Source organism: Larus michahellis, chromosome 6 (genome assembly GCF_964199755.1).
Source record: "Larus michahellis chromosome 6, bLarMic1.1, whole genome shotgun sequence".
Classification (NCBI taxonomy): Eukaryota; Metazoa; Chordata; class Aves; order Charadriiformes; family Laridae; genus Larus; species Larus michahellis.
Window position 1 is genome coordinate 63965222 of NC_133901.1, and position 25309 is coordinate 63990530.

The 25309-nt window shown below is 43.3% G+C and overlaps 1 protein-coding gene across 2 annotated transcripts; it reads left to right on the forward strand.

Moving 5' to 3' along the window:
- Nucleotides 1–1910: 1910 nt before the first annotated feature.
- Nucleotides 1911–22644, forward strand: PLEKHS1 (pleckstrin homology domain containing S1). 2 transcript variants are annotated; one of them, XM_074592326.1, is made up of 15 exons: nucleotides 1911–2039; nucleotides 4468–4607; nucleotides 5655–5746; nucleotides 5852–5958; nucleotides 7303–7437; nucleotides 8742–8817; nucleotides 9492–9599; nucleotides 10293–10376; nucleotides 13864–13974; nucleotides 14983–15098; nucleotides 16390–16599; nucleotides 16710–16811; nucleotides 18717–18852; nucleotides 19652–19740; nucleotides 21429–22644. In XM_074592326.1, the coding sequence occupies exons 2-14, from the start codon at nucleotides 4577–4579 to the stop codon at nucleotides 19718–19720; spliced, it is 1377 nt and encodes a 458-aa protein (XP_074448427.1). In that variant the 5' UTR covers nucleotides 1911–2039; nucleotides 4468–4576; the 3' UTR covers nucleotides 19721–19740; nucleotides 21429–22644. The 2 variants fall into 2 exon arrangements, with proteins under 2 accessions (XP_074448427.1, XP_074448428.1); XM_074592327.1 differs by lacking the exon at nucleotides 10293–10376.
- Nucleotides 22645–25309: the final 2665 nt, after the last annotated feature.

Below are 25309 nucleotides of genomic sequence, written 5' to 3' on the forward strand. Positions count from 1 at the left end.
CTCAGCCGAGAATGCAGATGGTCTTCAGCATCTTTTCAAGATGAGGTTTACAGTGTCAGTTGAAAAGTAGTTTAGAAAAGTAAGCTGGCATTGGGTGACTTGGCTTAGGCAGGCCACGTCCTCTCTTAGAGCAAACGAAAATTATTGAAAATATTTTAATGGAAGTATCCTGATCTGCCAGCACTTCATCTTGCCCTGTGTATAAAATGCCTTTATATAGTAAACTGTACAGTGGTCTAGCAGTTCCTATGAAAATGTTCTTTCTATTACTTCTGGCAAATAGCTCCATCTTTAACTGTTTTCTGGCATTAGAGATACTCCTGTTTTAGCGTGAGAAACGTGTCATGGAATCATTTAGGTTGGAAAAGACCTTTAAGATCATCGAGTCCAACCGGATGGCCAGGCGACGTTTCAGTATTTGTTACTTCTCTGGAAGCTCTTTAGAGTTCATTAGTGTTTATTTGCTTAAGGTTTAGCCTGTTTTTAAACTGTCTGATAACAATATTCCGCTGTCTCCAAAACTATGCTTTTATTCAGATACATTGTAGCTCTGAAGCCAGAGAGCCTTGGGAACAATAAAGCAGCAAGCAGGGGCTCTGAAACAGGTCATTTAAGTTTTTAAAATAATGACAAGGAATGTAACAGCATAAAAGGTAAGGAGAACATTTCCTCTTGCGTCGTGCTTTTTTCTTAAAAGTTCTTTGAGATTGATATTTTATTTAAAAAAATAGCTATAGCAAATTTATCTCAGCTTAGAGGCATTGGGAAAATATAAAACTTACTAGAAATAGTCCCTGGTCCAGCCTCCAAGGGACTGCTGAGAAAGAATCAGGAGTTACTATTAATGAGTTTTCTCTAGGACCAGGAAAAGCTGTTCGCCCTATTGGACATAATGTTTAAAAGAAAAAAGAAAAAGGTGGACAAAGCAGATCTTTATCAGATTTTGTTGTACATTTACCATGACAGAATCTAAATAAGGACAGCTTGGGAATTTTCAACTTACAGGTGAGATGGTAGCTCTCTGTCTAAGAAACAAGGCAAAGTTGTAGTGTTAGTCGAAGCTCTTCAGTGCTCTAATGTGGCAAGCAAACAAGGCACTCTCAGCACTTGCAAGAGATCTCCTGCTAGACCAAAGGTTTCCTGGAAAAAAGACGATAGGCACAAAGAAGCACAGGAATTCTACCTGCTGACGTACAACGAAAGGAAGAAGTTGAGGCTGAATCTTAAACAACCTTTGCACTAGTTCTAGTATATGAAATATACAGAGATCAGCATAAAATACCTGAAGACGCTGCCAGAGAGGAAAAGCAACTTACAGGGAGGAAAGGTAACTTACAGTGGTAGCAAGAGAGAGACTAAAACATTCCCTTGTGTTGGGACCAGTGTCTCTGCCAGATGGAGCATTACTGTAGATTGTGTCCAAAAAGCATTAATATTATATAATGTATAATAGAATCCAAAATATTCACTTATAACCAAGACAGACATTGACCCCCGATGTAATTGTCATTACATAGGTAGCGTAAGAAATCCTGCTTCACTCTTGCATGTTAAGTAAATTCTGTTCTTTAAATCTGAGCTTGGTTACATTTTACAGTACTTTATGTTCTTTTAGGGTTCTTAATGTTGCTTTATCTTCTAGTCATGGATATGATATTTCAGACACAGCTCGGGGGAAATAAAGGGACTGTTTAGAAAGCTGAACCAGTAAAAGCAAGTTGTCTCCAGGCTTTTTTCTGCACAGGAGACATTGATGGCTGCCTCAAATGTGCATACTTTTTCATTGCTTGTAAGTGAATATTAAGCTTCTGGATTTCCCCTTTCAGAATAGTTTTTAATTTGCTTCCTGTGGCAGAAACAGGAATTTCCTTGTGGGTCATAGTTCAGGGTGTTTGTATTTATACAGGGACTATAAGAAGGCAGTCCCAAGGCAGGGCAGGGTCACATCGAGTTTTGCTGCAGGAGGCAACACAGGGAATCTGGAAATAATTCAAGGTGTATTTCTCTAAGACCTTCTACGCCATGAAGACATTTTGCCTGTAAGTATTAACATAGTTTGTTTTCCTTCTCTTGGTATTATGTTTTTGAAGTTTTATAATAGCCTACGTCTTGATCGTTTGCCGCATTTTATTTGCATTTAGACTGAAGTGCCTCATTGCGTTTCAAAAGGTTGAAAGCAATCAAATCTCTTAATACCAGGCATACAAAATTCTGAGGGGGTGTAATCATGGAATCGGCATTGTCTGTTCTGAACTAGACGTAATCTGTTTAAAATATGGCTTTCCATTGAACAGGAAAGACAATTAAACGCAACAATTAAAAACTTTTTCCCAAAATGCAGAGTGGGATAGCACAACTGTAATATCATGGGTTTTTGTCTTTTCACCTGCAAATCTTGACTTTTACTGAAACCTAGAAGAGACTTTTATCCTGTCATAGGCTCTCGGAACATTGTTTCGCAAGACTGGCATTGTTTGCCAGTCTGTCAGTCTGGTGGCTCTGTCAGTCACGTTGAAAAGAATATTACTTTGCCTTTCATTGCAACCCCAGGCAACTATTGACACTAAAAGTTTGACTTTGTGTGCAGTCATTTTTTGTTTTGGAAATTGCTTTTTTGTCCTTTTTTTTTTTTGGTAGGCTATAGATGAAAACCTTAGCAGTAAATTTTATCACAGTCTGTCCAGCATTTGTACAACTAATCTTTCTCCCAAAAAGGCAGAATCGCAAAGGTTTCCCTCGGAAAAAAAAAAAACAACAAAAAACAACAGGCAGAAATGCTCTGCAGAGATCCCCAGCGGACCTAAATTTGCAGGGGGTCATTCTCATTTACAGTATGGTATTGCCTGGAACAGGAGGTGTGGAAGTCGGTAGCTTTAATTGTGTGTCAGAGGTGAAATATTGCATGTAACCCACCCCACGTCAGGTGAGTGAGGCCAGAAAATAGCCAACCATTTCTGACCACCACTTCTGACCGTACCGTGTTTACTTCTGGCACCATGGAGTAAATCACTGGCGAAACAGAAGCAAAAGAGACCCCTCAAGTCTCTCAGTCCGGCCAGGGAGCTCGGCAAAGAGCTACAGAACAACACTTGCCATCCTTCAAACGTTCCCAGAAGAGGCTTTGCAGCTTCAGGTGGCACACATGTTGGGAGACTGTGTAACCTTGTCGTACCTAATGGACAACTTCAAGCCAAATTACTGAAAGGAAAATATTTGATTTTGCAAGGAATGAGAGCTTTGGGGTAAGGCAAAGGGAAACTCGAAAAGTTCCCTACATGGTGTTACAAACAGACATGCTATTACAAATTGGAAATGTAAGCGTATGAGAGAAACTAGATCTGATTTTAAATAAACAAGAAAGCAATTGCGAGACAATAAAAAACTGCCCAGTGTGCAAAATGTAGTGCCATAGTACCATGCATGCAATTCTTTGGGAAGAATGCAGAGCTCGCATACGAATTCCAAAGGAACAGCAGTGCTGCGGAGGTCTGGCTCTGTTACCCTGACACCCAAATGGTGTTCTCTCGAAGGAAACCACCAAAAGGCAAATTAGCTCAAAAAACCCACAATGGAAGCCCATTAACCAAACCCACCTTTTACTTAAATGCTCCATCCCTGTGTTCCTGCACTTACCAAATCCCACAGACCGCGCTACCCGCATGTTTTATTGAAGGGTTATTTAACAAAAACTTCGGAGAAGACCATGGAAATGCATCGGTGGGTTCTGCCTCCCTGCCAGCCTCTGTTCCCGTCTCTGCCGCAGCCTGGCTAATACCGATGAGCAGGTTATTTAACTGCTGCTCAGCTTTACAGTGAGAATCCCATTTCCCTGGCAATATTGGAGGAGACATTGCAAAAATAAGTTGAGATAAATAAAAACAGATACTCTCTGTGTACCCCTCTGAAAAATCAGAATACTATTCCGCCTCTACAAAAGCTGCAAAGTTTATTTCATCACTGTTTATAAACTGCTCTGAGGGCATTGTATTAAGAATGCTACAGACTTGCAATTTATTGTGATTACTATAGTGTTATGATTAGATTTTCTAGATAGATTTTGACCTCTTTAGGCCAAGCAATGCCTATTTTATAGAGGGCTGATCAGACTGCTAAGGCAGTGTCAGAAACATATATGGGATGCAATATTCCCAGGTTACAGGTGTTGTGTCTACTGCAAAGGAAGGGGCAAAATGAAGTTCTGTTGGCAGGTCTCGCCACTTCCTAGGCAAATCGTCTCTGACTATTCGCAATTTTATAATTATATTATAGTAGAATAAATATAATATTATAGCATATAATGGATAATTTACTTTATAATATATCGTTATGTATAATACTATGCTTAAATGAATAATAATTGTTTTAATTATTTGTATAGTTTATTATAGATTGGTCTATGTTTATATTATATAGTTTAATCATCATTATGAAAATAAACACTTGTGAGATTTTTTGTTATTTTCTCAGGCAACCGTGCATGCAGTGAGATGCTGCTCGGCAGCAAGCAAAGCGAAAGGGATTAGCTTCAAGGTTTTTGCTCTCCTCACTACCTATCTGGGTGGAAGAATCAATCAGGATGGCTTCTTCAAGTAAAAGAAATTCTGCAGGTACAAAATTTCATTTGCTAAGATTTGGCAGTAGTAAGGTTGAATCAGGTTTCAATCCATTCTTATCCATATGTGATACCATTCTCTTTGCCCTCCACCTGCCAAGGATTTTGTAGTAAACAAGAGGTGAAAAACAAGGGAAAATAGCCTACAGAAAAATTTTGAGATCTCATCTGGACTTAGACCGTGTGTTAATTCTGCCCCTCTGCTTCCTTCCTGAAAGAATCTGTCCTAAATGCAGCATTTCCCTTTATAGCAGAATTTTTCTTGTCCCTGACGCAGAGGTTGAACTGCCATTTGTAAAAAACGTTAAAACCGTGCTCCTTTCAGTCACTGGATTCTTAGAAAAATCTTAATTTCCCATACACAGTTTATAGCTTACAAAATGTAATGGGATTGTCACTCCTTTCGTGCAATGTTAAAGTGCCTTAATAAAAATGAGATTGTGATCAGAAATCCACCAGTGACTGGAAAATGCAGATCTTAAACTACAGCTGGCCACAGAGTACGCAGGGTTGTAAGCAAATAGAGTCAGGCATTTTCCCCCTGAAGGTTTTAGCTCATATTTTACTTGTAAGACTTTTGCCTGTTGTCACATCATGATTCAGGGTGTAAGATAAATCTACCCTTGGCTGCGTTTGCAACCTATCCGAATTGAATGCCATCTGCAGATTTCATTAGGGGGCTGTTTACTGTCTTTCAGATCGCTGATTGTGAAGTTAAATAAGACCAGACTCCAGAAGTTAAGTAAGACCAGTTAAATAAGTCAGAGACTCATGATATGTTTCAAGCACCCTACATACATAGTCACTATTATTTGTTTACAGTTTGGGCCAATTGTCAGCAGGAAACTAACAGAGGAGCATGGCCTGGCCCTACGGTTTATAGCCTTGATTTGTGTTTGTCTTCTCTAACTGTAACGTGCTTTATGGCCATTTAAGCACAGAAACCCCGTGCTCAGCAACAATTTCCAGTTCAAGCAGGTCTTTGGAAGAGATTAATTGGCAACAAATTAAGTAATGGTGCTGTTCGTTTCTCTTTGATTAGTGACGACTCAAAATACGTTTTGCCCTGAAGGTGCAGTCTGCAAGCACGGCTTCCTCATCAAATCACCACCTCTTCAACTTCTCAACTCGCAGGTATGCTAGCACAGATCAGTCATGTTCCAGCAATCCCTCAACAAGCACCTGTTTTTTCTGCTATCCTAAATTTTAATGAGAGACAAATTACTTTCTCTTCGGCAGAATTCCTGGAAGAGGCGTTTTTTCATCCTGTCCAAATCCAGCAAGGGCAATTACATCCTGAAGTATCTAAAAGGCCAGAACATAAAAGGCTCCATAGCTGTTGATCGGTATGTAACTCAAATGCATCACCTTTCTATTTTAAATCATGTATCAGCACTCTTAAATGGCCACTGATTATATAGACACTTGTTCCCAATTGAGGTTCTTGATCCAACTCCTGCTGAAGTCCAGAAAATAGTCCTCTGGTCTTTTGTAGGCTGTGGGTGCAAGTTACAACGTGTGATATATGTAGAAGTAAAAATCCTAAATTGTTTTGATGAAATTTGATACGTTTACGCGAGTGATTGTGGTGATGTGGTATCTGCAAACCAGATGTCTTGTCTCCGTGATCCCAAAGGCTGTATTCCTGTAGTAGAAGGTATTTTATCTCCTGTGAGGACAGTGCTATGCATTCACTTACATGCGAGTAAGGATGGGCTACGCCACTCTGAACTGTGGCACACAACCTTTCCCACCTTACGCCTTTACAAAGTGCTTTGCAAGTTGTGCTCTCCTGGCTTTCACGTAGCGCTGTGGGCTGATGCTGGCTGCCCCGATGCCTCTTACTCCGACAAGGAATTACTCTGCTTGGCTTGTTTGAGTTCGTCATTTCATTCTTCTCAGCACGGTGCCCACTGCAGCAAGGCTGCGTATCCTTGGCTTTGTACTAGCGCTCTTTACCATGTCACATGTGGTATGAGATACATAGAAAGGAAACAGTAAATGTAAAGATTTTACCAGTCAGACCTGGAGCTCCAGGCTCCTGGAATTGTTAGGCTTGGAGGTCACTGGACTCCCATTGCTGTTGAGCTTCGTCTATTAAAAGGATTTACATTGTGAAGCTTTTGAAAAAATTCTGCTTGCTCAATGTTTTGTGGTTACGTTATTACCATCATTATTGTTGTTATTATTTTTACTAATTTAACTTCTTGGAAGTTAATGGAAGAAGTGCTTCCATTTAAGTATCCATTAAGAATACTTTTTGTCTGTTCCTTTTCCCCTCCATTAAAACACTGTTAATATACAATTAGTTTCAAATCAAATGTATTGTCCTGTAGTGGTTCAAAAACATTTGCCAGGAATTTTTCTTACTATCATTGCTTTTCAAGATTCTGTGTTAGGCCAACGGCCCCTTTTTTCAGAAATGAGGATCTAAAATCTGAACATGAGTCTTTGCAAAAGTTGATTTTATTTTATTGCTTGGAAGCTTTCTTCATTGAACAACCATCCGTTTTGAACGTGCATGCTTATTTTCTTGAGATTTTTTTCTGTGGGAAAATGTTTACCTTTTCCCATGTAGATCTCACCATGCTATGCTGTACTTCGAGTAAAGTATGCACATACACACATATGTGTGTGTGTATGCTTGTATGTATAGTTATACAGGATGTTTTGTGTGGTTGTCTCAACAGAATCATAAATATCGAAGTTGGCATAAGCAATTATGAAATTATGGAAACGGTGAAGAAGATGTTTAAATGCGTTCCTGAACAGGTGATGTCCATCAGTACTGGAAACAGATGTTACTACCTCATCGGGAGCAGCAGGTAGGCATAGAAAGACGCGTATGTATGCAGCATGACATTACAGTTAAGCTAATGTAACACTAAGCCACTGCCCCAAGGCAAGGTCCTACCGCTTCACAGCCGTTCCCATCCCTTCCTGTGTCCCGGCTGCTGATGGCGCAGCTCTGGGATGAAATGATTCAGCTGGTTGATCCAATGGAAAACTGCTCTTTTCTGAGTCGTTTGGGGGTTTTTTTGCCCCTGCGTCCAGGTTAATTTTTGCTGGTTCAGGTTACAACGTCCAACATGTGGAAGTAGTGGGAGCGTGCAGCTGGGAGTGGGGGTGGCAGCGGCAGCACATCGGGGTGGCGGTGCCGTGTCAAACCGTACCGGTTAAGGGTCAAGGAAGAGCAGAGAGCTTTCTCTTCTCACCCAGCGGCTCCTGGGAGTTAAGGAAAACTTCTGATCCTTATGGATAAATCACAGGAAATAATCTTGCCCTGGGAAGTAGATTGTTAATCAAGGGCAGCAGATTTAAGGGGAAAACTCCCCTGAGGGAAAACAGATCCCAAAAGGAATGCCTGGGGCTGTTACTGCAGCGGGGTGATGTGCTCCCTGCTCTCCCAGACCGAAGTCCAGTCCTCAGCCAGGGCAGAAACTGCTGCTGTCGAGCTGAACAGCCAAAGCTCAGTTAGGTGAGGGAGGACATTTGGCAGAGTGCTCCTCTACTGCTGCTTCCCAGCTTCTCCTCTTCAGTTTCCCAGCCACAAGCATTCCAGGTTTTTTTTCTGCCTTTATGCAGAAGAGCAGCTGATGTGTGAAATGCTGGTAAGCGCAGAAGAAAAACACATACCTCTGTGTTACTTGAGCGTGCCACCCCACGCCTTCCCCCGGGGCACCGCTCTCACGGCCCTCGCTCCGTGGGAAGTGTTCCAGAATTAATCCAACTCACTCCACCGCAAGCATGGAACAGGGCTTCAGGATTCCTTTCATGGCATGTTTCTCATCCTGCTTGCCCAAGTATTACACGCAGAAAATGAAGCAGAAAGCACCGTCCCACCTCTCCATGTCTCTTGTGTACACCAACCTCCCCCCCCAACACGTACCCACCCCGCACATGTTTTAGCTCCCAGTCCCGGGCTGCACCTCTCTGCCGTCAAACTTTGCCACTTTCCCGTCTGGCTGTGGCCACCCCAGCACTCTCTCTTGAAAGGAAGGTGCAGATTTTCCCCGTTGATTTCAGGAAGTGTTATTTTGGGCCCCATAGGAAGAAGTAGGGAGGCAAACGGACTTTGCTTGTGTTTTACCTGTGAGCAGGTTCTCATTTCTGTTGTTCCAACCTACAGGCAGGAAACAGAGGACTGGGTCAGTGTGTTGTCTTCAGTCTGCGGGGAGGCCGAACGAGGTGGATGCTGCCCTCAGGTGACACGTTATGCACTTGATTTTAGAAAGAAAGAACTTTGTCATTTCATTAGAAACCCGTGCAAAGAGTTTTTCCTGGTTTTGCCTTTGCAAGTTGGCTCTTGCCCTGGTTAATCAGAAATTCATTTTCCATATAAATCCTGTACCCTGGCTTTATGCATTAAGCAGGCATTGCACCGTCTGTCTGCGCTGGGATTGATTTTACATTGAAGGAATCTCTTTGAAGAGCAAGCCACATGGAAATTAGGAGATGACTGACATTATGCTGCAATGAATTGCCCCTTTGATGCATCAGAATGAAAACTTGTGCGATATTCTTACTGTGTGCTTTTTGGTTATATTTACATGCTCTTTTGCAAACTGATCCACATCTAGTCTGTCAGTGTAGGAGCAGCTGGAAGCTCTGTTAGTTGAAGCTCTGGCCCAAGTTTCTGCACCTTGTCAGCCAGCCAGACCTGCTAGTTCAGAGTCAGCACTAAGCTACTTGCACCCCGACAGCTCCCACTCAGCTCAGAGTGCAGGCAGGGCAAATCCACGTCTGCCGGAAAAACGCCGTGCAGACAACCTCTCTGAGCCATTCGAAGTGAAATGTGGACAAGTGGGGTGTGTTGTTGCACGGTAGTCCGTGCCCATCAGGTGCTTCTCTTCTTATACTGCTGTCATTTTATTTGTAGACCCAAGATCTTCCAAATCCAGAATTCAGAAGCCGGCCCTCCTCTTTGCCACTGTTCTTGAATTCTTCAAGTACAATCAGTTCCCTGGAAAGGCAAAGCTACCAGAAGGTAAACAGATTCACCATCCTTACTGATGAGTTTGGTCCTAAGGGTGACTGTGAAATTTGATTTGTGTAGTTGCTTTTTTCCGTTTAAAAGTTCTTCAGAGCTTGTGCAATGGGTGCCCGGTCTGTTCTGCTCCCTGGTGGGATTTCTGAGCAGGACCTGGATGGTAACATCAGAGAATCCCCACAAAGGAAAGACTTTTGAGTAAAGTCTGCACGTAATAAAGGCAGGTCTTGATGGCAATAAGCAACGATATTCATTGGCTTTCTCAACTGACTGGCAAAGATTAGTGGGCATGAAATAAGCCACTGCGGCTTCGCTTTGACATGCCTTGCCAAAGCCATGTGATGATTGTTTTGGCAGCTGCCTCCCACATTCCTCCTGGTTTGTGACTGTGCTTTTCTTTGTCTCTCTCCTCAGGCTGTAAAGCCTAGAGAGGAGTTTGGGTCCAGTTCTGCTGTGCCTTCCAGCTCTTCTCCCTCGATACTTAAATTGAAAGGAAGGAAAGCATTGCTGCTGTCACCGAGCAATTGCAGTCCCCGTCCTCTGGTGACAGCTGAACAGCAGCCAGGGGAGTGTTGGTTTTCTCCAGTCACAAAGCTGTGAGCAAATGGCCCAGTTGGAGGAAGCGGAATGCAGGTGAAGCACCTCCGGTGTTATCTTTAGGAGGAGTCAACATTTCTCTTTTGTATACAGGAGAATGGTCCCTCAGAAGATAAGAACAGGCCTAATTCAGATCCTGGCCCTCATCAGGCTCCAAGAAGAGTTTTTCCAAGCCTGGTGAGCAGAACAAACCAAACGGCTCTTGACTTGTTCAGTCTGCAGAATTGACGATTGGCTCTCATCTCACCTGAGTATCTGTAACTATAGATCATTCACCTACTTTCCCAGCACACTGAGTTGGTTTTCACTGTGAAGTATCCTAAATATGGTTAGCCTGTTGTCTTGTTTAGCACTGAAAATAACCCTCTACGAACTCAGTTGGAATATCCTTTGTTTACTTTGTTTCTTAGAGGTGGATCCTCAGAATTTCTGTGCAGCTGTTGCAACTTGTAGCAGCTGTCGCAAACTTGATCAAGAAAATTACGAAGTTGCGCTGCTTGAGGATTTGCTCCTTCCCTCACATTTCTCAGCTGTGCCATATTCTTCCTAAAGGGTTTCTTTCTCCAGCCTCTGCCAGTAGCAATTGAATCAATGTAACTGAAGTACAGAACAAGGGCTCGTTAAATGGGGGCACACCTCAGGCCTGACCTTCTGTCGGCATAAATGTAGCTTCAAGTAATTTAGCTTCCATATCTGGCAGGAATGATTTAAAAAGATGGAACGATGGATGTTATCATGTATTGTTGCCTGAGTGTTCTGACCTGTGTTCCCTGAACAAACACCTGCAGCAGTTTCAGATAGTTTTCACCATTCCTCTGCCCTGGTTTACTGCCTTTGCAGCAGAGTCAACAGAACAGAAGGCACAGCCAAGGCTCTACCACACCAGTACACAGTTTGGCAGATGAGTTTAAACCCATCTTTATTAACAGTTTATGCATTGGACTATGATCTGGATTGTCTGAGACACAGGGAAAAGAATCTGTTCTGCTATCATAGCTAACAGGGTGGTAAATCATGTGCTCCAGTCACCACCCATGTATGTAGGCTGGCAGCAAGTATGAGATAATACAACTAAACTTAGTGGAAAGTAGTAAAAAATAGTTGAAACTACATTGCAATGCTATGGGCAGTTAGCATAGCTCAGCTGATGCACAGTACTTTGTGAAGCTGCAATAGTTCAGTTGTGGGTCTGACCTCTGAAATGCACCGCGTCTGATTTCAACTAGTGCAGCTCTGGATGCATACCAAGGCTCTCTTTCTGTCCCTTTCTTAGACATGCCTTTTCTGTCTCATTCATTTATTCTTTTCAAACTTAAGGTGCCTCAGAGATCACGTGTTATATGCAGCTGTTCAGACTAGGACAGACAGACCATGAGGGTTAAAAGATAAGGAATTTGGATTTTACCTTTCTAGCCTGAAGCAGAAGGAATAGCAGGAAGATCATATTTCTGTTTCAGCAGGTGTGAAAACAAAGCAGCTTGCCATACAGCTAACCAGAAACAAAAATGTTTATTCATTTCCTAAAAATATCTCACTTCCCTCACAAGTTTAGCATCCGCTAACATCTCCGGATCTATTCTCTGCTCAGTGATACCTAGACAGCTGACTTCCAGATTAATCCTTGTATTTACTTCCTGTTAGAAGTATGACTCCACATTTCTAGTATCATCTGATTAATTTTGCTTTTGATCAGTGGTTCCCTCATCCAGCCCCAGATCTTGAAAGCTCTTTGGTCAGCAGCCATTACTCATGCAAACAGGCCTGTCAATGTCAGCTGAGTCTCGTCACGCAGGCAGGGACCCTGGAGATGTCTAGGGACCTGGCTCCCTTTCAGCCCACGTTTTGGAGCTACCAAACCGCATCCGGCTCAGCAACTCAATACCAGCTATTTTGACACACAGCTTTCAATACCTCAAATACATCGAAATAAGGAGCCCTGACTTGCATCACCCCATACTGCTCGTTAGTGTATTGCAGGCACCAAGGCATCCTCGTCAGAAGTCTGTCTTCAACATCTGTTAGACACACCTGATTTTCTGAAAGAGAAGTTCCTCTGTCCAAGGGCAACACATAACTCTCCTCTACAGCCAGTTTTCTCCATAATCTCTTTCTCTCTAATGTAGATCGACACCATGGTTCAACAGAGGCTTCAAGTACTCATTTAGCTGTATGTCTGCGAATAATTATACACTGGGGTTAACTGTATTGCTCTGGTTGTAAAGCGCCTGGAGGAACAGCAAAACACTTTAGGGAAACACAGTGCTGCAGCATAACCTTCTCCTTCCCATTGTCCCCAATGTCTGCAATGGTGCCAAGGAGAAACCCTTTATTTGGCAAAAGGTAGCCACTGTCAGTGACTGAAGGCTCAGTTTGGGAAGCTGATGAGTGTCATCTGCTCTCTGAGATTTCCTAGGAGACTGAGGATCTGAAAACCATAAAATCAGCTCCTCTTCCCCCTTTTCCCCAAGTGCTTACTTGTTTGATTGATCCAAAGCCCCTGAAAAGTCACTAGGAAACTCGTTGATGATTTTAAATCATGACCACAGAGCCAGTCTGGGTCCTGCTGTGGTTTTGTTACGCAATTCTTGAAGGGCCATTTGCAGGTTTGTTCTGACTCCTACAGCATAAGCTGCTTTTTATGGCATTTATACCAAGAAGGAACAAAAATACATTCATCATCTTTAATTTCTATTCAATGCCAGTTTCTTCTCTTTACATGTAAGAAAGTAATTAGTTTAAGTTACTTTACCTTGAAAACAGTAATATATTCTGTGGCATATTTAGCAATTATTAAAATGATTACCATGGAAACCAAGGATGTAAGTGGAGAGACAAAAAACGGCTGCATCACAAACACGGCATGGAGAATTGCATTAGGAGGCAGCTAAATACTAATTACCATACTCTTCATTATAGTGAAGTCAACAAGGAGACATAAAAATAAATAATTTATATTTGTGACTTAGAAAGGTAAACTTACTGGAGCGATTCATGTCTCCTTGTTTTACCAAATTACCACAAACTCTAGTATTTCAGGTATTTAATAAGGCAAAATATCACTCAGGACACGAAGGATTCAATGTCAGATCTCCAGAGTATGTTCCTGATCATGGAGAAGTATGAGTTAACAGACTTCTCATTAGTCAGGGAAGTCCCAGATCCATTCTTCACTTGGTAGCAGTTAAAAGGTGCTTAAAAAGGACAAATATATCCCGATCCACTTCGAGATTTCCTACAGATGTTTTTCCTAGTGTAAGGACTTTAGAACTGAGCGCAAGTAAAAAGTCTTTTCCACGCAAGTGACCCTAAATGCCTGCATGACATGTTCAACCCACTTGATTTTTCTACAAATTAACCGGTTGTGAGCACGCAGTCAATTGCAACTGCCCGGTTACCACGGATCCATCCATGAGAAGTACTAATGCCAGTGGCCGGTTTTGTCCGTGTGCAGCGAATCTCAAAAATACAAGAAGGACCACGAACACAGAAACCTTGTTTCTAAAACAGACTGGCTCTGAGGCGTATCTCACTTCAAGGAGAAACATGTCTCCCTCGGTTCTCTGTGGATATTTGCTGATTCTATTAAATTAACAATGTAAATGGAAAAATACATTGTTAATCTGTATAACTGACCTTGCTAAATACAAACCCATTCTTTTAACAGGATGAAGATCTCGGAAAGAGTGAGGAAAACCTGCTGTCATCAGATACAGATGAAGACATCAAAAAGGACGAAGAAGACTATTACCAAACTCCCCGCAGTGTTTTAGCAAAGGTAGTTTATTGGTTGTGGGTTCTGCTGGTTTGTTAATAGCTCCAAGGAGACAGGAGACATTTAATGAGCCAAAAAGGAACCAGTATGAGGAACCACTAGTACCTTGCAAAAGGAATATGTAGATAAAGCAGTAGATAACAGAGGTTTCATTTGTACAAGAAAAAATACACTAGACTCATTAAAAGGATCTTTCTGGTAGGAAGTGGCATTTTGACAAAAACATTGCTGATTTTGTTGAAATTCCCCAAATTGACTGTTTCATTGTAAATGGCTTTTGCCTATTGCATCACAAGGTTGGGTTGTTTTTTTTTTTTTTCAAAAGCGAAAGCTTCATTTAGAAAATGTAGCTGTATATTATTTTCATATCTTTTAAAATATAATTCGGTTGAAGCATCGTTAAGCTGCATAAAACCAAGCAGTAATTTAAAAACACTGTGAAACATTTTGGTGTCTGCATTTCACTGTGAAACAAAGGAACGGGAGGAATCGTACTGGTTATTTTAAACGAATCTTGGCATGTAATTTGGGAGGCTGATTTCTCCAGGCTTCCCATATGGTGGTCAGGAGGAATGGACTCCAGCTCCTGCAGAAGTCACTGCCTCTCTCCCAAGACCGTACAGCTACCTGAAGGACATTAGCAACGTGATTTTGTCACATAATCGAAGTGCTTTAAGTTAAGTACACCCAAAGCACAAGACTTTTTTCAAAGTGCGCAAATGAAAATGTAACAAAATTTTTGTGATGGTATTTTTTGAATAAGCTGGTTATGTCCAAACTGAAAGGGAAGCAAATGGTAGAGTCAATAATACCAGACAACATTAACTTGTAAGTTTGAACCACCTTTCTTGTTCACGGCTTCTGGGAAGCAAGTTATGTGGGGAAAGCCAAGCTATATTAGCCGATGTCTTTAAACAGCACAATCACTGAACGAAATAAGGAAATTAAGATTTTTTTTCTGCAGGCAGGGCAAGGATATGTACGTCTTATGTTGTTATGTGTTTCCAACAGTGCGCTGCTGAAGTATCAAAGCCTGACCATACAGCTGAGTCTGATGTCTCTGTGCAAGAGAAGCCTGTGCAGAAGAACCCAGTAAAGGAGAACATTTATATGTCAATGAAATCACTGTAAGTAAAACTTCATTAAGGTTTGCAAATTAAAAGTGATATGGTGGTACAGATAGAGCTATCATTTATGGTATTTACTTAACAATATCTAGAGGTTGCATCTTGTTAGAATGAGTCCTTCTTTAGTCTTGGTTCAGAACTTGTGGAAATACCAGAGCGAAATTCGAACTCATCAAAGTGAAATTAAAACTCACATTGCAAACTCCTGCATTCAGACAGGCTCTGACTGTAGGATGCAGCGCTTGTTGTTGATTCACGCTTTTTCTAGGTTTTCTTGACATAACAGCCCGCCACTTGACTCAGATACCGCAGCTAAGCTCCAGCAACATTTCAGACAGGTGCTCTTCAGAGCAGGCAGTGTTATCTAGGGGTTAAAAGAGAAGGGTAGACATGGGGCATTAACTCCAGTAAGAAGTTATGTGATCCTGAGTAGGTTGTCTCTTTCCTTCCGTTTTCCCATCCAAAGAATGGGTCTGATGCTGTGTACTTTGGAGGTACAGTGTTCAGCGTGACACAAAGAAAGACCTGAGCTTTGTATGACAGTTGTAGGGCCACAAGGAAACTTTACAACCTCCGCGATATAGCACAGTATACTGAAGAGAAGTGTGCCTACATGGTATAAGCCTACCTCCTGAGCCAGAAGACTGGTCCTTAGCTGTTCGCTATGGCCTGCCAGCTACAGACAGTCAGGTCTTATGCCACATAGTGGGAGGCAATTGGAAATGCAGACCCACAAAACAGCTTATTCCAGTAGACTTATTCAAGCTCATCTATTTCTTTGGGAGCCCCTGGAGGGAATTACTGTAAAAACCTCGCTAGCCTATGCCATCTCAGTTAAAATGTACCAGGAGCAGCTTCTGCTACTAACCCTGGTGCTGTTTGGGGCATGGAGGGGAGTTGGCTCCAGGAATTACGTGGCTCATCAAATAAAAAGCATTCAAGCACATCTGAGTTATTGTATCTCCCATGGGACAGCATTACATCCTTGCAGAAGCCAGTACAGCCAAGGCCAACAATCTGTACTCAGTTTCTTTGTCAAGGCGTGTTGTTAGCTGGAATGTTTTCAGGCTTAATAAATAGTCTTTAAATAATGAAAAGGTTTATTTGGGATTTATGGTCCATTTTTGGACGGACTGTTTATTTTACTTAGCTGTAATTTTGTCCACTGGATATTCTACAAGAACTTGTTATTCTTTTCCTTCACTGACAGCTATTTGATCCAGCTTCAAACACAGCAAGATTACCTGGAATGGCCAAACCAGTTAATTTTTGTATCACGGTTCCTCTTCAGTAGGTTGCTGGATGAGAGCTGCCAGTTCCCATGCAGACGTGATGGGCTCCCATCTCTTCCCAAACACCAAGACAACGGTGCATGTCCAAGAGACCTGGAAGCAAAGAGAGACCTAAAACTCCCCGAAAGCAGCCCCAGCCAGCAGCCAGCCCTCCAGGGAAGGCAAAATTCATTACCGCTTTCAGTGGTTCAGTTGTCTATACTGCTCAAGTAAGTGTCCTCTCCATTTTTCGTTGCAGAGAAGACAGATGTGTCTTCTTTGTGGGTTTCAGTTGAGGTACTGGTAGAGTGTTCCTGCTCTCTGATGTTTTCTCTCACAGTCAAGTTAAAGATGAGACCAAACTGCAGATGTTGGATATTTTTGTCCCCCTGGCTGATATTAACAGCTACCTAAAACTTACCGAAGCTGCAGGACAAATATGGTAAGTTCTGGATGTCTTCTGATGGTGCTTGTCAGATGTGAACGAGAGACAATCAGTGTAGGTACAGAAGGGTACAACCACACACATCCATGTACAGTTTTGGCAGTGCAGAACAGAGCAGGGTCAGTCTGTGCTGGAACTTCAGTGATTCCTTTCTGCTCTTTCTAACTCTTAATGTACTTGAGTTGTTATTTCAACTGCTGTTGAAAAGGGCTATGTAGAACCAAGATACCTTGCCGTGCTGTGTAATAATTTGCAAGGAAGTCCCACCCCAAATGCTAATCTTCTAATGTTGATGTGAAGTCACCTAATCACTGCTAGCCAGTTTTACCTTTGATCTGGTGAATCATTATGGTGGCGTGTCTCAGAGATACAGTGAGGGGATATATCTTGTGATAGGGTAAATAGGGCCTTTCAACCAAAAATCTTACAGGCTTTAGCATAGGTGGCCAATAACACTTTGTTATTGATGATAAAGCCAAAAATTAGGAAGCACATACAAGGGACAGATTTCAAGTCCCATTCATTTGACTTCTGTACCCCCTTATGTATACTTAAGTCTTATGAAGAAAAGGAGAATTTGTGGAAAGAGATGACAGATCTTCGGAAAGCCATATACCATAAAACACTGGAAAGGGTGACAATATGGAACCCACTGGCACAGAGGGAACCATTTCCAAACCTAATAAATTCAGTGATTCACTCTCTTTCATCTCACCCTTTCTTATCTTTTTTCCTTTAACTTATTAGCCTGTGTCCCTCATATAGACCTCCATCACATCGTTTTGTCATTTAAGCAGTAGCACCTGCAAAGCACTCTGAGTCTCTCCAGTGAAGCGTGAGCTGTAAGCGAAAACTTAACATAAATGACGTTACATAGATCAAGTTGCCATGAGTTGGAATTAATCCAAATTAATCCCAGCGCTGGTTCAGTGCTAGGAATGAGCGCTAGGCAGAGATTTTCACAAGTAGGTGTTAAGGGCTAGAGCACATACATCTGTTTATTAGCCTCACTGGAAGTCAGTGTTCTCCTTAGACCTTCAATATCAATAACTAGGATGAAGCAGTGGGAGCAGAAAAACCATTCGGTGCATACTCCTGTTCTGCCTGTTGATCTTTCACCACCACGCATCACAGAGACTGCCTTTTGCTGTTGCTCTCGTGTTTACACTAATCAGATGCACTGTGTGCACAGCAAGTCACTTTTTGTTTCAGCCACTGTCAGCAAGAAGGAAAAACAGCATTGTAAAAGGGACTGGAAACGGGCCTCCACCTCAATAATTCGATCGATATCTAAATTTACAGAGCTTTCTCAGTGAAAATTCATATTGAAAGAATTCGGGGCTTGTTCCGGGAGGGAGAGCACTAGATCTGACAGCGCAGCTAGTCCTAAATAGCTTGTCGTTAAGAAGAGTCTGTCAGAGACCAGCAGGAAAGAGACACTGGAATTTGCATAAGGGTCCTGTCAGGACAGCAATGGGTCTCTGAGCCTTGCAGTTAGATCATAGATAAAACACATGGTAATAAGTTTTAATTTCATTCTTTTGGGATGACTTCGGAAATCACCTCACTCAAACATCAAGCTAGAACATCTGCAGCGTGTCTGGCCCGCTGCTTTTGAACCGGAATCCCCGGCTTTCACCGGTGACCTTGCTAGCACCATTCTCACTTGTTAACGTGCTGCAATGTCAGTGTCACGTGCGCTTTTAGGAGGACGGGTGGAGATGGGTGAAGCAGCTTGGTTTCAGCTAGAACCAAATCAAAAAGCTGCAAAGTCATTCAGCCTGCGTGTTATTTCCAGAGGGCAGTACCATAAATGCAATCCTGTTCAACCATCGCCGTTCTATTAGCAGTAACTGGATATCGCGTATGTTTCCTTTATTATCTGTCCTCCAAATACCCTAGCATCTCACAGTGGACTGGTCCTCGCCATCTGGGATGTTTGTTTAACCACGGAGACCATATAGTGGCTGTGAATGACCTGCAACCGCAGGACGTGGAGGAGGCTTACTTCTTCATCAGCAGGTCCACAAGAAAGGAGGTAAGCTTGACAAACCTGAAGGTGATAGTCAAATGAATCAAGCCAAATGAGAAAGCGAGTAGCTTCTTGCATTTCAAGCTGCTCCATTCAAACCAGTTTACTCTAGTTTCAGTTTGGCATGAATAACTTCAGTACCAAATAGCTCCTCAGCATCATTCTGATGTAGCATCTCTTATTTCTGGGCTATTTGGGGAATGCAAGATCAGCACCGCTGTGTTTAAGGACTTGATCTCAAAGAGTCTGAGCAACCCCAGGAGATACTACCGGGCAACCATAAATGAGAGTTACTTGGTATTTTTTGTTAAGGCCCATGAATTGCAAACTTTGGGAAATAAACAATTGCCTCCAGTGGATGTGTAGTTGCTTATAGTGGTTTTAGGTATTGAGGGCAGAGCCCTAGATACCCACCTCCTATTGGGTGTCAAGCACTACACATCTCCTTGTGTGATACCACTTTTTTTGAGGAACGTGGGAGATTTCTAAGTGATGCCTTAACACCACTGTGATCTGCTACATGTTGATACCTACCTTTTTGTCAGATGGACTCATATTTCAGTATCCAGGTTCTCTGACCCATACCTGAACACATTCCCATTTGAGTTTTGCTGAGAAGGTTGAGGTCTCCAGATGCTGTGGCAATCTAAAGAAAAGAAAGCCAGTCTCTGCAAGAAAAAAATACTCATCTCTCTTAACTGGGCATTTTTATTTAGCTAGTTAAAATACAAGTTAGGTAGTAGCACAAACGTTGATCAGGTATAACAAGCTATTAAAGTTTCTCTTATTTTTTTCCTTTTTTAAGGTGAAACTTACTGTATGTAGGATTCCACATTCAGATATCTTCCATGTTAAAGGCTGCTCATGTTCCTGAAAAATGACCTCGATGATTAAGTAAGTGCCAAAGTTCAAGGGAAAAGATCAGGGAGAAGAACATGATATATAGTGTATGGAGGTAAATCTTTATCTTCTGGAGCTGCCAGATGTCTTTTGTTGCTAAAGTACAAAGAATAGAGAACGTGGGTTTCATTTTCATTGTATGTCCTAATGACTTTTGTTTTGTTGACATGAATGGCATGTGTTTGGCTTGTATTTCATGTTGGCGTGTGTTTCAGCTACGTGAAAAAACCTGCGGGCCAAGTAATTTATGAAACTTTTGCCCCGTGTAAACTCAGTACTTCAGTAGAAAATACTGGTTCACACGTCTGCTCACCACTTTACGCTGAGTCACGTTGATTTAGACTGTGCTCCTAATCAGTTAGGGGTGTGGAAACAACTTACATTTGGAACAAAGCCATGTGTTCCCATGTTCTCCCTTAACTCCAGAAAGGCACAGGCAAGCTGAGAGCTGTAGTGTTGGAAGGAAGGCTGGTGAAGAGAGCGTTGTGTAGTGATTCAGGGGGGGCCTCCTTTTGTGTTATGCCCCTCTTAGGTTACAACCGCAAAAATACATTCAAGGGACGACAGGAAAAAGATCTGGTGGGAGAAAAGGAATGTGTCTGGAGCACCTGTGGTTTCATTGGCAGCCAAAATAAGCCCTAAGTGAAGAATGAATGAATGGATTTGGGAGAGAGGAGGGCTGGCCTGCTCTGTGAAAGTGCTACTGGTAAAGACAGCTGGGAAAACCCGAGAGAGAAATGGGATAGACAGGAAGGCACGTGCACTCAGCCCAGCGCAAACAGAGTTCACTGAAAGAGTTTTGATGCTACCAAGTACGACCACGGGGACGCCCCCGGTACTGCAGCACTTCCAGAGCAAGTGCTTATTTGTATCCCCAAGGACATTTCCTGTCAATATTTATTTGTGAATATGTCTTGCTTCCATTGCTATCATAGAAACGCGACTGATTTTCGGCTAATATCACACCAAAACCTGTTGGTCCTTGACGTGGAGCTGCTGCAGGGGTGCCTTTGCTGGATGCCAAAAGGGAGCTTTGTCCTGTGCTACAGTGACCTCTGTTGCTCACAGAAACATGGTGTGACATGGCGTGTGTGCAGAACACATACCTATGGATGTGTACACATTTGTGTATATGTGCTTGTGTTTGGACATATTGACATACATAGATATTGCTGTAAAATAGGTTGGGTTCATATACAATGATGTGGCAACAAAACGAATCACTGGTTTTGAGTACAAATAATTTTGTCTTGCCAGGTAGAACCAAAATAGCTACTGGGTTTAGCAGGCATAGGATTATTGATTTTAAGAGATTTATATAAGCTTTGATTAAGATGGATTAGGCCCAAAGGAGGTATTTGTCCGGCTTCCAATTGAATTAGGCTGAGTCAGTTACTATAGTAAGAGCCTACGCTCACTAAAATCAGCATCGGTGCCACTTATTCCAGTAGTGAATTTGCTTTGTATACATCCTTTAAAATCCAGTCTGGACTTTAAAAAAATCGTTATAAACACAAATATTCATACAGTCTGTTCAGACTCAGCTCCTATTCAAAAGATTAATTTCCAGATTGAATGTGTCCACAGCCTGTCTCTTCTGCTTTTGAGCTAAGAGCGTTTGGGACACGCGTATTTCTCATGGCAGGAAAGGATCACTTTTTGCTATTTCTGTTTCTGTTCAGTTCAGAGGCCTGTTTGTGCTGAATTCTGCATGAAGACAGAGGGACACCCCAGTTCTGGAACTACAGAGGCTGACAATGGAAGAAAAGACATTCCTTGGGAGCTCTCCTCCAAAGCTGCCATGGGACTCCTTTGCTCTGCCCTCCCTTTTGGAGCACAACAAATCCGTTGCTGCCTGGGGAGTCTCTGAGAGGTGGGATGGCTTGCCATCACCACACAAGGCTTCTTCCAGCTCTGTAACTGTGTCAGCCTGCTGGGACAGTCCTCTAGGCCTGAATCCTAAAATCACAGATCACCTAGTTCAAGAGTATCCACTGAAGATGTCACCTTCAACCTTTCCTGCCCAAGGTTTGCCTGAGCTCTTCTACTGAGCTTCAGAAAAGGGAAGTCCAGACTTTCCTGTGTTGTTCCAAGACTCATCTCTCTGTATAATTAGGAAGTTTTTTTCTAGTATTTATCCTAGACGGTCTTTTTAGAAAATTAACCTGATTTTTTCTTGCCCTGTTGTCAGTGGGCATGGGGAATGCTTGATTTCCACTGCCTCCAGAGAAATCTTCATTCTGGAAGGTGTTTTCTTCTGCCTGTTCTTCCTTCTCTCCTTTTTTAGACCAAACATCCTGCATTCTTTCAACATTTTTTCAAACGTTTCCTGAAAGTGGTCATATATGTCACTGAACTGTGAGACAAATACCTTGTTCTCCAGTTCTGGGTGAGCAAAAGAGGTGAGATCAGCTGTAACGCAATTTCCTGGCACTTCATAGAGAAACGTTTCCAAAAAGAGGTGAACTAGCAAAGCAGCTGTGACCCGTACGTGGTGATGGGGTGGAGGAGACCCACCACCGTGGCACCCGCACGCGGCATTGCTGCCCAAGCAAGGGGTTGCGCAACGCATGCTGCACCTCTCCGCCATGGACGAATGTTACCTTTGGACAAAAATAGGATTTGGGTAGATATAACCCACACAGGATAATTCCAGAACATTTCAGAAAACTGAGGGATTAATTCTGTACGTCGGTAAACAGTTACTGATGTGTTACCCCATAATTGATCATTATGTCAGTTTACACAGTGATAAATGCGGATAATTAATGTCACATATTGGCTGATTCATAACACTTAGACAAATACAATATGGAATTGACATCGGTACAGTAAATTCTGGTAGGGTGTGTGAAGTTGTCTGCCCACATGTGATTAATAAATGCATTAACGCTTTACAACACATTGTATTCTGCAAATACCTCACTTTGTCCTGACACAGCCTCTCCTCATTCTCCGAAGACTACCTGTAATTTTCCAGAAACCTGCAGCTGAGTCACCAAACAGCCTTTTTTAAAAAAAGCTACCCTTAAAAAACAAGATCAACCTCATTCTGTAACGTTTTTCCCAATGTGAAAATTTTACCTTCCTTCAAATGAGCAAATTCCGCTAAATCTCTGGACTGCTTCTAGAAGCAACAACAGAGGGAAATGGCTACGTGCACGGCGTTACCCAGTGCTCGCTTTCAGACCTGACGGGAATGTCTTTAAACCCACGGTGTCTGAGGGGTAACTGGTAATTTTTTAGATCACCTACTGGCATTTTAAATGTGTCGTATAAGCACACACTCTTAAAGAAATAGGTGATAACGTGGCTTCTTGTTGCAGCGTGGTCTGTGGTGTCAAAATCTTTTCTCAGCCAGTCTCCAGGTAAGTTTTGGGTTGTGGAAGGTTCTTGACACAGATGCTTAAATTTGGGTTGCCCAGGGAAGTTGTGGATGCCCCATTGCTGGAGGTGTTTGAGGCCAGGCTTTGAGCAGCCTGGTCTAGCGGGAGGTGTCCCTGCCCAGGGCAGCGGGGGTGGGACTAGGTGACTTTTAAGGTCCCTTCCAATCCCAACCGTTCTATGATTCTACATCATGCTGAAATTCAGTGAATCCACAGACTGGCACATCTACGTAAAACACAGCTGGAAGAAGGCTGCAGATCCTGAAACCGTCTTGCACTGCTGACCCCATGAAGTCACCTGCTTGGACGCAGGGGCCAGTGCTGGCTGCAACGCACGCCACGTTGAATCGCTCAGCATCTGCCAACTGGGTGTGCAAGAGACAAAACCCAACAGACTGGAACACAGATTACCTGATTGGCTAATGTTTAACATGCTCCTCACTAACTTCTTTATTTCCTGTCATTGAATACAACCACTGCCTCTAGGTTGTTTCCCTGGCTCTTAATTCATGGCACATTCCCATGCCACACTCACTCATTAGTGGCTGCTAATTTCCCCCCTCCGAATTCCCAAAAATGAATCATGCTCTTTCTACCACGGTAGTACCCTTCTCCAGCCAGAAAATGGCAACTGTCCAGGAGAAAAACAAGTCCCGGAACAGAAAGAAAGTATTGGTAAGAGAAGTCTCCAAATCGGTGTGAGGTCATTGAAGTTAAGAAACTAAAAAGCCCATTGTGCAGCCAGCACAAACCAGCCCACACAGCCCCCGCGCTTCCTCTCAAGGGCAACGCTGCCGAGAACCAGGCTTGGAGTCATACGCCGATCAAGGAGAGCAGGAGTCCTGCGGGAGAACGAGTCCAGCCAGGAAAGGTTCTGTCTGTGTCCATGCTGGAGAGAAGCTCTGCGCAGGCTGTGGCGGCAATGCGCAGGACTGGGCGTTAGGGAGCATCCCTCCAACCTGCGGTACCCAGCCAGGCTGGCTGCACTGTGGCTGGACTTCCAGCAAACGGAGTCCATAGAGGAGCGGCAGCAATAAAGGAGAGCGATCTCACCTTGCACACCGAGGAGTGGGTCAGGAGTGAGCTGAGGACACCAGGTGCTTAATCTATGTTTTGCCACAAATTTTCCCGTGACCTCAGGGGAGCCATTTCCTCGCACGCACCCAGTAAAATTAAAAAGTGATTTCGGACACGTTGGCATCACGCTATCTCTTACAATGAACGCGATCTCCAGCATCACATTCAATACTATGAATTGCTCCGGAGAACATCTGCTCCTCCCAGAACATCTGCTGGAAACGCCTCCATCAGGCTTGTACGCTACGGGTGCGGAGGCCGGTTCCTCAATGCCCCATGCTACAGAGAGATGCTGATGTGCCCATCCAGTGCTAAGGGAGAAGCCGTCCCCAGTGCCCTGCAGAAAGGCGGCTTACCCTCAGTCACCCCTCAGACAGCACCGTCGCGAGCGAACATTGGGTGATGCTCCCGCTTCCCTGCAGGGAACTGGCTCGCCCGAGAGCCGCACCGAGCAGGGTCTATAGAAATCTCCTCAGTCAAACGGATTCGTCCAGTACTTCAGGCCCCATTAGGGAAAATACTAATATTTACAAGGGTACTTCCTCGCTGGCGCTCCCTTTGTGAGTGCAGGGGCCAGACAGACAGGGTACTGCCTCCTCCGCAGAAAGCCTTAGCCACGGGACCGCCTACCTTCAGGTTTGGGGAGCTGTCAGCGTAATCTGAGATGCGCTGAGGACTTTTTTGGTTTGCTTCCCAGGGACGAACAGCCGTCCCACTTACGTGCCTCGCCGTAGCCAGCCGCTTCCCTCCTGCGAGGAACTTGGAGCGTGCCGGGCAGTTCCTAGAAATGCCACTGGAATTTTAAATGTTCCCCTTGGCCCCTTATCACTTCCTAATTTATTGCATCATTTAAAGAAAAGGAGAGGCCAGCCAAGCTTGATACAAATCTTTCATTCAGCAAAAGCACCTGAAGAGAAACAGGGAGGATACTCAGCGGCCAGGAGCCCTTTGCTCGCTGGCAACAGCAGCTCAGGGACGCAGCCGTCCCACCGCCATCTCGCAGCGGGACCAGCTCTTCAGGGGCCACCAAGCCCCCGTGGTGGGAGCAGGGCTGGACTTGCAGCAGCGAGTGTCCGGCCGTGTTGAATCTTCCCTCCTGG